At 53.3% G+C, this 12907-nt stretch overlaps 5 protein-coding genes across 5 annotated transcripts; all 5 read left to right on the forward strand.

Annotated features, from left to right (window-relative positions):
- Positions 1-1153: 1153 nt before the first annotated feature.
- Positions 1154-3552, forward strand: MRS44_002429 (uncharacterized protein; the record flags this gene model as incomplete). Its single annotated transcript, XM_046274213.1, has 2 exons — positions 1154-1409; positions 1463-3552. The coding sequence occupies 2 exons, from the start codon at positions 1154-1156 to the stop codon at positions 3550-3552; spliced, it is 2346 nt and encodes a 781-aa protein (XP_046127001.1).
- Positions 3553-3895: 343 nt separating this feature from the next.
- On the forward strand, positions 3896-5715 carry MRS44_002430 (uncharacterized protein; the record flags this gene model as incomplete). Its single annotated transcript, XM_065622819.1, has 4 exons — positions 3896-4031; positions 4590-4689; positions 4757-4903; positions 4956-5715. The coding sequence occupies 4 exons, from the start codon at positions 3896-3898 to the stop codon at positions 5713-5715; spliced, it is 1143 nt and encodes a 380-aa protein (XP_065478891.1).
- A 2293-nt stretch (positions 5716-8008) lies between these two features.
- Positions 8009-9255, forward strand: MRS44_002431 (uncharacterized protein; the record flags this gene model as incomplete). The annotated part of the gene is made up of 2 exons (XM_065622820.1): positions 8009-8743; positions 8794-9255. The coding sequence occupies 2 exons, from the start codon at positions 8009-8011 to the stop codon at positions 9253-9255; spliced, it is 1197 nt and encodes a 398-aa protein (XP_065478892.1).
- A 1052-nt stretch (positions 9256-10307) lies between these two features.
- Positions 10308-11863, forward strand: MRS44_002432 (uncharacterized protein; the record flags this gene model as incomplete). Its single annotated transcript, XM_065622821.1, has 5 exons — positions 10308-10550; positions 10614-10952; positions 11025-11417; positions 11472-11764; positions 11809-11863. The coding sequence occupies 5 exons, from the start codon at positions 10308-10310 to the stop codon at positions 11861-11863; spliced, it is 1323 nt and encodes a 440-aa protein (XP_065478893.1).
- A 253-nt stretch (positions 11864-12116) lies between these two features.
- On the forward strand, positions 12117-12760 carry MRS44_002433 (uncharacterized protein; the record flags this gene model as incomplete). Its single annotated transcript, XM_065622822.1, has 2 exons — positions 12117-12408; positions 12459-12760. The coding sequence occupies 2 exons, from the start codon at positions 12117-12119 to the stop codon at positions 12758-12760; spliced, it is 594 nt and encodes a 197-aa protein (XP_065478894.1).
- Positions 12761-12907: the final 147 nt, after the last annotated feature.

Below are 12907 nucleotides of genomic sequence, written 5' to 3' on the forward strand. Positions count from 1 at the left end.
AAGTCATAGATTGTGGAAAGATATTCAGGGACAGCTGGGGCAAGTTGCGTGCGAGATGTCGAAACCGCTTGGAATGTTGTGACGTGGATGTGTGAGACCACAAGGTGACGTAAGTGTTCAGAGGCAGCTTGCTTGCTGCAGATTGGTTGGCCCTGGAGCTTCAGCTATCCACTGAGTTGCATGTGAAAGCTGATAACCAGTGGCGGGATGAGCTCCTGAGAAATGCTCGGGAAAGATCACAGGCGTTTAAAATTCGCCAGAGACATGGGTTTCGGATATCGCTCTGAGTGCTTGATCTTGATAGGCAATGGGATGCCTTACTGATCTTAGACACATACAGTACTCTACTGGCTCTTCTCACTCCCAGTCACGTCCATTTTATGAAGATCGCATCTGGTTGGTGTGTCCCACTCGTCGCTGGTTGGACAGCATACTGCGCCTAAGTGGTGTTCGCAGCGGGTTATGCAAGCTCTTGTCACTCCCGCGTTTAGCATCCCGTCCAATACGTTGACAATAACGACATGGAACCATTTCAATAAGTTCATCTATCATCAGTTTCAACGTACGATTTGTTAGAAAGTCCGTGAACCTAGCGGCTAATAAAACTCCTCGCCTTGGGCAGCCAAACAGAGCCTGTGCACAAAGGTCTCAAGCATTTCCAGGAGCAAACCCCCTAGCCGGATTGGGCCACGGGTAGGCGGGATCTGCGGGCCTTGGAATGTCAAGGGAGATGACTAAGTTGCTTTTTTAGCTTCTCCAGGATCCCCCAGTCCACCCGCCCGCGGTTCCTGCGTTGAGAAGGACAAGAAGGGTGGGTTTCATATTAGCCACCTTGCGACATCGAAGTCGTTCGATGAACATAGTGCCCCATCGCTCTGCGTTGAGGAATCTTTCTGTATCCGGCGTTGCCCCCTCCTCCTTGCCTTTTCAGTTGTCTGGCAAATCCTCCCTCGTTGGCCAGTCAGGGGAGATAGTACACGACAACCTCCTCACGACGCGACAATCTCCCGACACGACATCATCTAGATCTCCTTCGTCGACGTCACGCAATTATGAGGGGCGGCTTCCACCCGGCCCGTCGAGATGCCTGAGCTGCAACCAGGCCAAGGATTCCTAAGCACCACTGCAAAGACGACTACACATCACCTTCATCATGGATGATTCGACGCACCCTCGCCCCTACCGGGCCCCTCGACGAGTTGCGACCGCACCGATTCCTTTACGAGCGGCCATGAATGCTGGCTCTCCTGATTCAGACAGCTTGGTCGAAACACTCTATAACCATCCCAATGCCAAAATCATTTCCTTTACAGCCTCTGGGAGAGCTCTCTCGAGGAGTCCTGGAGGTCCCGATGACGAACCAGGCAGCCTGTCGTGGTCCTCACAGCTGGAGAGAACCATCGCTGTTGGTAAGTCCATAGCTCCCCGAAGGCTTCACATTCAGTACTAATTCGCTTTTTAGGTCCATTCCGTATCTACCGAGCCCCCGGATCCGTCGCCTTCCTGAACTGCGGTTCTGCACTACAGCCCATTTTGCCCAAGAGCCAGTGCTGGTGCATCGACGAAGTGAATAGCAAATTCGTCTTACAGATTCGACGACCAAATTACTGGAGGATAGAGCTCCCCGTGCAGGACCCCGAGGATCAGGCCCGAGCTGAGGCACTGAGGGGAGTTTTTGATAAGATCCTTCAGTTCGAGAAGACCGAATGTCCTTTTAAACGTTCGTTTACGGTCGATCTGCCAGAACGCCCCCAGACACCGGTCACGAGGAGACCTTGGACGCCCGTGCAACGATCGCTGCCTGTTACCCCAGCTTTTGATTCAATGTCTTCAGTGGGCTCTCGGCGGTCTTCTTTTGTTGGGAGAGCGACCACACCCACACCTCTGAGCAACAGGCACTATCCCGACTTTTCAACAAGCCCTTTGTCAAGACCTACGAGCTCGGCATCCTGCGCAGCCTCTTATCCCCAACTACAAGTGCCCAAGTCGAGGTCGAGGGCTCATACCGACAGTGTACAATCCAGCGACGATTTTCACACATCCATGACCGGGGACGCATCGGAGTCACGACTCCGCAAACGATCTCCGTCTCCTGCCCTGATCTCCTCCCGGGCTGAAAGAGCCAGCCCCAAGCCACTCGACGCTGTATTGGAACGGCCGGCAGAACTCGATTTTTCGGATCCCTTTCTGCCCAATTCGTCAGGAACATTGTCGGAGTCACCATCGATCAGCGTGGCTAGGCATGTCGAAATGATCGACGCTATTCCGAGACCCCAAGTTGGCACAAAGAAAGTCGACAGATGCCCCTCATTCTCTAGCGAGGCCTACACAAACTCATCCGACGGTGGATCACCGCAGTTCTCTGCAACGTCTGTTTCGGACGAACCATCAGTATACGAGCTTCATGAAGGGTCAGGATATCGAGGAGGCCGTATGAAGGCTCGACTCCGACGGACCGCTGGCTTTACAATGTCGCGATCAGTCACCTTGCCACCACATTTGATGTTGGCAATGAACAAACCTTGTCCATCTGAGGATGTTGCCCCCCCAAGCAAAGAGCCTGAGCATCCAGAAGCTGCGTCGCGCAATTCCGACAGCTCGGATAAGGATAACAAGCAACCTATTGTCGAAAAGAACGACACGGTTGAACCCCAACATCGACGCCGAGACAGCGAGGAGTCGTTTCACAGTGTTGAGTCCTGGCATTCGTCCAGTGCTCCTGCACCACTATCTCCCCTAACATCTCAGCCAGATTCTCCTGTTGAGGAGATCCATGAGGAGAGGGAGGAGCAAAAGACTACCACATTGCTGAGCCCACTTCTCGAGACAGATAAAGCTTTAGGAAGCGCCAGCAGCTCCGGAATGCCATGTGCATGGGAGTCGGACTCAGACGAGGAGGACAATGTTTCGGCTGCATCTAATTCCGCGCCAACGGCCTCAGATGGAGACTCTAGTATTGGTGCACTACCTGGAGATGCTAATGGCGAATCAACACCTCCATTCCACTCTCAACGTCCGGCCGCGAGGCACCGGGCCACTACAAGCAGCATCTCAGTAAGGCGACGCCCGCTATCTCCACTGCCTTCAGCTGCGAATCTCTTTACACCACCCACGGTGTCGACCACGGAACGAAGGACGTACAAGAGCAGATTGGAAACTGTGAAGAACCTCCCCATGGCCATCATCAGCAAGACTTGCGAGATGATAATTGGGCCCCCAAGCCACCTTATCACTCTGATGCTCAAGGTTGCGGCGAAAATTGTTGCCGGCCAGTGGAGGGGCCTGGTGTATGGGTACGGTGACGACGGAGAACAGATACCCGTTCAATGGGACTATTCGGAAGGGGACTTTAGCGACTGGAGCGACGATGAGCCACACATTGGCTCCCACCACGATCACCATGGACACCATGGGCATCACGGACATCATGGGCACCGACGCCATAGCAGCCACGCCATGCACAGCCATGATAAGGAGGAGACAGCGGCAAAGGACGCAACGGCCGAGCGACCTGAATCCTCAGACGACAGCCGAAGCTGGGGGGTGGACTGAGCAACAAGTTGACTTGGGCGACATGAACCGTGAGTGGTAATTCAGAGGAGGATTTTAATGACAACTGTACTATGTATATGGACGGACTGGATGCCCCAGCCGTGCACAGGACCTGTAATTCTAGAGATGGATGTTTGGTGGGGGACACGGAATGGAATCAGCCGGCGTTGAATGTTGCGCTTGAGATATATGGATGGAGTTTCAGCTTAACGCTCTCTTTCTCTCATTTTCATGGAATCTAGGCATGATAACAGAACATTAGCAATTTAATGCACATGAGTAACTGAGGATATCGTGAGAGACGATTGAGGCATATCTATTTTCTTTTTGTGGTCGTGATGCCATGCTGCGAATTGCAGACCAAACTCTTTTGAAGGGCCAAGCCCAAGAAATAACGGCTAAGGCTTGCCGACTGGTCCCGAACGTGCATCGTATTGACCGTGGTCAAAAGAAAACGGGTTCTGAGTGGCCCGTTTGGCGTCCATCGTCGGATCGACAATTTGGGAGGCTCATTGTTCGGGCAATGCGAGGGATACGGGGAAAACGAGAGTCACGAACCAAGTATAGGGTCTGAGGGGACTAAGTACTTCTGCAGCTAAGAGATGCGTAAAAGTACATGTCTGTGTTTGGTGCGGTACTTGTCCCTGATCTGCCTGGACCCGCCCACCTGGAGACCGTATTCCTCGCATCCAACGCGATTGGCCACCAGTGCCACGGGGCTGAAGAAGGGCTGAATTGGGGATGATATTGCGAGTTGGCACTTGATATTGGGATTGATTTGAGGGTTAATTCTCTGATCATGGCTGGCTATATAATCATATCGAGTTCCCTTCGCTTGGCAGGGCAGAACGCTCAGTCAGTCTTGGCTTCATCATTATTGTGTTGAGTAACACTCCAAGAATCCTGGCGGAGTTCTCTGTATCTTGACGACTCGAGTTCAGTGCTACACTAGATTGATATCATGTCTGACGGAAAATACGGCAAGTTTACTCTATTTGGACCGTCTATTCTTGAGTGACTAATATTGTTTCTATTAGTGGATGGAAGCTACTGGTTCTACGCCCCCAACAAGGGCGCGGCTATCTTCTTCTGCATCGCTTTCTGCGCTTCAGGATGCGTCCATGCATGGCAGTCTTCGTAAGTGATCCTACCATGCTACTGAATGATTGAAGCATGGAATTATGTGATTCTGACTACGTGATAGCCATTATAAGTGCTGGATATTGACACCTCTGTTCTCCTTTTGTTGCCTCCTCTTCACGGCTGGCTTTGCCCTCCGCGAGTATGGAGCGTTCCACTATGACAACCTCAACATCTTCATCGCCAGCATTTGTATCACATACGCTGCCCCGTACGTCACCCATGGTGCTTATGCTGTTCACGAAGACTGACATGTGAAACAGACCGCTCTTGGAGCTGCAGAACTACCACATCCTTGGCCGTATCTTGTACTACGTTCCCTACCATTCACCGATTCACCCTGGACGAGTCCTGACGACCTTTGGCTTCGTTTCTGCAATCATTGAAAGTCTTAATGGATGGGGTGCTTCTTATTCGGCCAACCAGTCATTGTCTGACAAGGCGATCGAAACGGGCCACGCGCTCATCAAGGCCTCGCTGCTTTTGCAAGTCATCGTCTTGGTGCTTTTCGTCGTTCTAGGGACAGTATTTCACCACCGATGTATCTCAAATGGCGTGAGAAACGACCGGCTCCAAAGTTCGCTCATCACGCTCTACATAAGCACAACGTTGATCCTGGCACGAACCATCTACCGTATTATTGAGTACTTCAGTGTGGCAGAGCTCCGATACGGCCCTGGCTTTGACCCCTCGACAATAAACCCCGTTGTCCGATACGAGTGGTTCTTCTACGTGTTCGAGGCAGCTGTGATGCTGATCAACACCGTCATGTTCAATGTGCGGCACCCACGACGATATCTCCCCAAAAGCAACAAGATCTACCTTGCCCCAGATGGAGTTACTGAGGTGGAAGGGCCCGGGTTCAAGGATCCCAGGCCATTTTGGCAGACGCTGATTGACCCATTCGACATCATTGGGCTGACGACAGGCAAAGGTAGGACGACGGAGAGGTTCTGGGAGACGAGCGATGATACGACGACGAGGGACAGTGGTAGAACCAAGTCAGATGTTGAGACTGTCTAGAAGGAGTTGTGGCGGCTGCGGGATGCAAGTGTTGTCAGACTGGGGGAGTTGGATTGGGGGGGTGAAGAAGGATGCTTGTTCTGGGGAGTTTCTGTTCACTGTAAGTTTGCGAATACCCTTTTCATTGTCGTATATAGAACGAACTATGGTCTCTACAAGCAGTCTGCAAGTTTCCCTTGCGGTCAATGACATGTAACCCCTTGATGATTTGGCAAGCGAGGTTGAATAAGTACCTGAAGTCGGCCGTCCCCTGCCCAATTTCCGAGAAATCCACGTGCGAGATCCATACCACCAGGCTAGGGTGCATTAATAGCCCCAACGTCATTATCGATGACAGACTGCGGCGCACTAAGAATAGGTGGTCGTGCTTTTTGGTCCCCGAACTGGTCGGATCCTGCGCACAGGGGAGTGCCTATCTGCCTAGGTACCTGACGTGAGACACATTTATAGCGAGACCAGCTTGTGCCACCTTTGCTCAACTCAGCCATCGAACTTAGAAGGGAAGACGAGAATTAGCAAAAGATCAAGATAGGCTCGATATACGGGCGGGTTCATCATGTGTTTATGTTTGAGCAAATGAGTCTAATGCTAATGCAGATTGCAGGACGCACCAAACAAAACCGCCATGAAAGCTCCAGGTAATCGGACAAATCAGAAGCGAGATCTTGTGAGCAGGAATGGCCATGGCCAGGTTGCAGCTATACACGAGACACATCCCTGATCCTCCAAAGGGGCAGCATGAGGGCCGATGGCAGGGAATCGGAGCCTTCGCTCCCAGTCGGCTAAGCAATAAGCTGGGTGAATCTGCAAGCCAGTGCTTAAATCTGCTTGTTATGCGTCTGCTACCGCGCGACTATTCGTCTCATAATCACAAACAGTGTTTCATCAAGGGTGGCTACATATGGGGCGGTCAACCGGACAAGGGCCCGGGGAAACAATTCTAGAATGAATGCGGCGGACGATCATGCTCTTGTGAGCACCACGCGCCTGCTGGCCCAGGCTTATTCTTCCTCCTTCCTTCTTACTGTCAGAGAAAGCCCATAATTCAACATCGACTGCCTCCGCCACGCTCGCACTCACTCGTTAATCTCACCTCGGCCAAAAATAACACAGCTAGAAAGGCGGCTCCCTGTCCGGGAATGCCTTCGCCACAGCCTGCGGCCACACTACGAGCCTCGATCATCTCTAGCGCATCCGTGGCGGGGGGCCCTTGCACCCTGGTAGCCTGGGGCGAGTGAGAGGGGGATCTGCCAATTACCGTCGGGTCTTCGCTCATCACGCAGCCAAACACAGCTGTGCAACCTCAGCTGAGAAAGGCAAGCCTCTCTGTCTTCGCCACAAGCCTCGACTGCTGCTCTCGTGTAAATTTCCCCAACACTCAGGTGGGCTTGCTGTCCTGCGCTCGTTTGGGTCAAAGCGGGGAGCTATTGGAATATTCACTCGTTATTGATTGATCAATCCTTTCAAGGGACGTCATTTTCAGCACGACACTGTGCCACCACAAAACGCCAAGGGCAGATCCTCGCCCTCCCCTGCTTGTGGGATCCCTAGCTCCTTCAGGTCTCCTCTAACAGGCTCCGCCGAAACAGGGGACTCCCAAAAGTCCCCCCGCCAGGCATGTGCAGAGCTGGTGCTGGTGCGGTGCTGTATCATGCTGTGGCCAGCCGTGGGCGCCGACAGACAGACCATCTCTCAGCTTTTGCGAGGTCAGGTGGCAAAGCAGGGATTGGGTTGTTTCCTCCGACCGACTCTGGCCTCCATGTCGGGTTGGAGGCTAGATGTTCCTCGCCATCCATTCCAAATCAAAACACACTTGGCCATACTTGAGCAGGGCTTCGCCCCGTCTCTCGCCCTCATCCATTCTCTCGGTGTAATAACCTTATTGACCTGCCTCGGCTTGTTTGGGCACGCGAGCGCGACCACCCACTACTTGAGGCGGAGAACAACTCTAAGCCTCACTCCTGGAGCAACAGCCAGCTGCATATCTTCATCTTACCACCCTGTCAACGACTCTTGTCGTTCTCTTATCCTTCTCCCTCTCTTCTATCCGATCATCTCAAATACCCCACGTTCCACCTATTTTACTGAGACTCCAACGTATTCCTTTGTCCTTTCTTTATCTCTTGGCTCATTGATACCCACAACGCCTCGCCCCCTCACGGGACATTCCTGTCGACACGACCAGTTCACTCCCGAAATTAACGCTCTTCATCGCCAACCTTTCTGGTCCAGGTCTTGTTGAAGACCTTCTTCCTCCCTTCTCTATCCAACAATCTTCCCACCATCCGTCATCATGGGGGACCGACCAGCTGTCTACGTCCACTTCGAGCTCGGGGTGTCATGGCCCAAGCATCTGTCGAAAGATCGCCACATCACATACATCTCAAAGAGCATGCGGGATCGAGCGAACCAATTCCCTCGACAGTTGCCTCCCGTGAATACCAACTACCTCGCCGCCCCAACACAATACCAGGTCGCCTACCAACAACCAGTACCCCAAATCCAGGAGCCCCAGACCCAACCACAACATCAATTAACCTACTACACCAACGAGATACCACCCAACACCTACAACAGGGACCCAGTAACAGCAGCCCCGGCACAGGCAGCCCAGTACCAGCCATACCAACCCGTCCAGCAGCAACAACACTACATCCATGAATATTACGCGCCAGTGGCACCGGTGCAACCCCAGGTGGAGGAGGAAGAGGTTCGAGGGAGTTCAAGGTCGATGAGTCGAAGCTCGCACGAACGGGGTCGATCAGCTCCCCCTCCATTCAACAGCAGTCCCTGGGATGTCGGTTCGGGCTCTAACAGCCAGGATGTACCTCAACTCTGGAAGGCCTTGCCGGCAACCCCGAACCAGTACCGCCTCGGGGAGGATGACATGCCCTGGTCTACGTGGAATTTTCCTATGGGATACAATGAGAACGATGACGAGGGCGACGATGGTGAAAGAGGCGAGTCCCGTTCCCGCGAGGCCAGCATCCGAGCAACATGGGGACCCGAATTCCCGGAGAACCCGTGCGTCGACCTGAATCGGATGACCGGCAACGAGGCAAGGCCAAAGATATCCAGTCTCTTGCCACTGCTCTGATGACAGTGGACAACGGCTTCGAAGATCAGTGGTGGTACCAGGGGCCTCGGCTTGTCAACCTTCATGGAACCGTGCTGGTGCCCACAGCAGTTCCCAAGTCCAGTTTTCACCCGGATTTCCAGCAAGGCTCCGTCGGATGGGCCGTATCCCGGGAAGAAGAGATGCGGCAAAAGGATATTCAAGAGCAATACAAACGGCAGCAGCAGAAGGAGCAATTGAAGAAGCAGAAGCAACATCTGCAGCAACTGCAACAACATCAGCAGCAGCAGCGACAGCAACAGCCGGAATCCTTCGTGCCATCGACTCCTTCTTTCCAGGTCGTGTCACCCCGGTCGAGCGTCGCCGATATCGTATCGCCCCTGAGCGAGTACCCGAGTCCTTTGTCGAGTTATGGAGGCCTTCGACGCTCGTTGACCACAAGGTCCGATGAGCTTCACATGTAATAGATGGGATATCTATTGCAATGAGCCGTGATGCTCATTATTATCAGTCATATCATAACAGGTTGAGTTGTGAGGACGACGACAGGGAAGATCTGAGCCCCCTGATCTACATGAGGAAGCATGGTAGCGTAATTGTGCATGGGATTGGCGTTGATGAGAATTTTGGATACCTCTGCGAATGAATCAAAAGCTGCCATCTATTCGATGGCTTATTTGTCGAATGCACTAAATTTGCAAATTCCTGACCGCGGTGTGATGTGAATTGCGTCCTTTTTCACCTTGCAGCTTAATGCATCAATGCTAAGCCGGGCAAAGCCGATGACGAAGTTGGAAAATCTTCATGTTTTACGTGACAGAGTGGGACTAAGGCCAACTGACCTCTCGATTTTGAGAATGACAGAAGATGACCAATGCGAGGGCCCTCACCACACAATGGTCATGAAGGGAGAGGTGATTCGCTCAACACACCATCAAGATCAAGGTGAGAGCCATCGCTCGCTGGCAATGTCATCATGGTGCAGCGGTCAAGGTGAAGCTTTCACCGACGGGTACTTCGGGAGTAAACTCTTAGCCTTCCATCTTTCCTTCCTTCCTTCCTTCCTAAACTCACCTGATAGGGGTGGCAGCAGTGGCTCATCGGCTCCACGATGGCGGGAGAAGCCGGCTGCGATTGGCTAAGTCGGCTAAGTCGTCGGCCAGCAGGCAGTGGAGCTTTGCCTTGTAGCCAATCAAGAACTGGCGGAACCCTTTGCTCAGCCGGACATGTACCTCCTGGGTCGCTCTCTGCCACACTACGCCCTCTTCGGGACCTCGGTGTACCTCGCTATTGGTACTTCCGCGACCTGGCTTTTTTTGCTCCCCCAAAGCTTGCCGAGTAACTTGTTTGCGGGTGGAACATCGCGAATCATTGTCCGGGTCTGCCTCTTCGTGTTTCTTGCTCTTTTTTCCCTCCTGACCTCTTCTTCCCACCTCCATCCACGTTCAACACTCACCTGCGATTCCTCCTCGCCGCCTCCCTTCCCTCATATCCTCCTCCTCCAAATCCTCCCAAGATGCTGTCAAGAAGCATAGCTACCGCCGCCCGAATGGTGCCGGCTCGGGCGCTGCGGCCCCGTTCGCACCCTCTCGTCATGCTTCCCGCCATGATGCAGACCGTCCGCACTTATGCCGATTCCGTCATCAAGGTCCCCCAAATGGCCGAATCCATCTCTGAGGGTACTCTGAAGCAGTTCTCCAAGAGCATCGGCGACTATGTCGAGCAGGACGAGGAGATTGCCACTATCGAGACTGACAAGGTATGCTGCGGCATCTTTCGCGCCATGCGCGCCAAGACGGGTTCATTGACCTTTCTCCGCTAGATTGACGTCGCTGTGAATGCTCCTGAGGCTGGTACTATCAAGGAGTTCCTCGCCAGCGAGGAGGATACCGTCGTTGTTGGCCAAGAACTTGTCCGCATTGAGCTGGGCGGCGCCCCCGCTGGTGACAAGAAGGAGGCTCCTAAGGAGGAGTCCAACCAGTCCGAGTCCAAGCCTGAATCAAAACCCGAGCCCAAGCAAGAGACCGCCCCCGAGCCCAAGAAGGAGTCTGCTCCCGCCCCGAGCAAGCCCGAGCCTCGACAGGCTGAGAAGAAGGAGTCGAAGCCCCAGCCCGCTGCCACCACTGGTGGCCCCTCTCTTGGTAACCGGGAAGAGCGCCGCGTAAGTTGACCTGGGCGGCCCCATTGAGACCGGTACTAGGCTCCTCGTTGAGATTGCTAAACCTCTACGCAGGTCAAGATGAACCGCATGCGCCTCCGAATCGCCGAGCGCCTCAAGCAGTCCCAGAACACCGCTGCCTCGCTTACCACCTTCAACGAGGTCGACATGTCCAACATTATGGACTTCCGCAAGCTGTACAAGGATGACGTTCTCAAGAAGACCGGCGTCAAGCTTGGTTTCATGAGCGCCTTCTCCCGCGCCTGCGTTCTCGCTATGCGGGACATCCCCGCCGTCAATGCTTCCATTGAGGGCCCTGACGGCGGTGACACCATTGTCTACCGCGACTACGTCGACATCAGCGTTGCCGTTGCCACTGAAAAGGGTCTCGTTACCCCCGTTGTCCGAAACGTTGAGGCTATGGACATGATTGGCATTGAGAAGTCCATTGCCGACATGGGCAAGAAGGTACACTTTGCTCATTCTAGCCACATTTGAGAGGTAGCTAACCACATGAATTAGGCCCGCGATGGCAAGCTTACGATCGAGGATATGGCTGGTGGTACCTTCACTATCAGCAACGGCGGCGTTTTCGGCTCTCTCATGGGCACTCCCATCATCAACCTTCCCCAGAGCGCCGTTCTCGGCCTCCACGCCATCAAGGAGCGCCCCGTTGCTGTCAACGGCAAGATCGAGATCCGACCCATGATGTACCTGGCTCTTACCTACGACCACCGTCTGCTGGATGGCCGGGAGGCTGTGCAGTTCCTCGTCAAGGTGAAGGAGTACATTGAGGACCCCCGGAGGATGCTTCTGTAAGGAGCGAGGCCCCGATGTCCGGCTAAATAATACCCTATAGACCATATATGATCAAGACCAAGTCTCGTCAAAACGGCTGGAGATGTCTTGGCTAGTGTCTATTGTATAATACAGACGAGAAGGTGTTGCTCATGACCCGTTCCCAAGTAGCTCTGTTCAGGATCCGAAGAACTCGAGCCCATTCGCAACACTGAAACCCAAACCAATGCGACCTTAGGCCGCACGCTATCGATCGTCGTGATGAGCTTAGTCATTCCCCTCAACTTTGCGCAGTCATCTGAGTCACTCGTCTTGACACTTGACCCAAAGCACGCAATACACCTTCACCACATGACCCGTCAGATCACGATGGCTCCTCCAAACAGCGCTCTTTTTGTCATTGATATCCAACACGACCTGGCGGGGGATCCCAAGACTGAGATCCCACATGCCGACCGTATCCGTGATGCTGGAGAGGTCATCCTTTCTGCCGCGCGTGGTATTTCTCAAACTGAGGGAGCTCAGCCGCCTCTCATAGTCTTTGTGCAGCACGAGGAAGCCCCTGAGGAGGGTCCCCTAGTGAAAGGAAGCGATCCATGGAAACTCGTCTTTGAGCCGCAGACGAACAATTCTAGGGAGATTCTCGTGCCCAAGACCACTCGTATGGCCCATGGTATTTCTCTTTGTGAATTCGATATTGATGAAGCACAGGAGACACGTTCAAGTCAAACCCGGGACTCGCTGAACAGCTGAAGGCGCAAGGAATCGAACACATCGTGGCGTTTGGAGTCCAAAGCGACTGCTGTGTATTCGAGACTAGCAAAGGTGCCCTCGAGGCTGGGTTTCGACTTACGCTACTGCAAGGAGCCCATTCGACTTACGATTCCAAAGAGGGTACTGCGCTTGAGATTGAGACGAGTATTGAAGATTTATTGAGGGCTCTTGGTGCAAAGATTGCTCCATTTGAAACTGCGGTGGACGGCTGGAAAGAGACGGGGAACTTGGATTTTTGATTGAATAGATATATACAGCAACTAGAATTACAAAACCACAGGGAAGTGCATACGATGTAGCCACTTCCAGTGAACTCGCACTGACATTAGTTTGGGTAGGTGGGCAAAACGGTCAACACACCACCAATGAACCCCCAAACTCCCAGC

This window comes from Fusarium solani, assembly GCF_023522795.1.
Source record: "Fusarium solani strain SB1 chromosome Unknown bctg00000001, whole genome shotgun sequence".
NCBI classification, from domain to species: Eukaryota; Fungi; Ascomycota; class Sordariomycetes; order Hypocreales; family Nectriaceae; genus Fusarium; species Fusarium solani.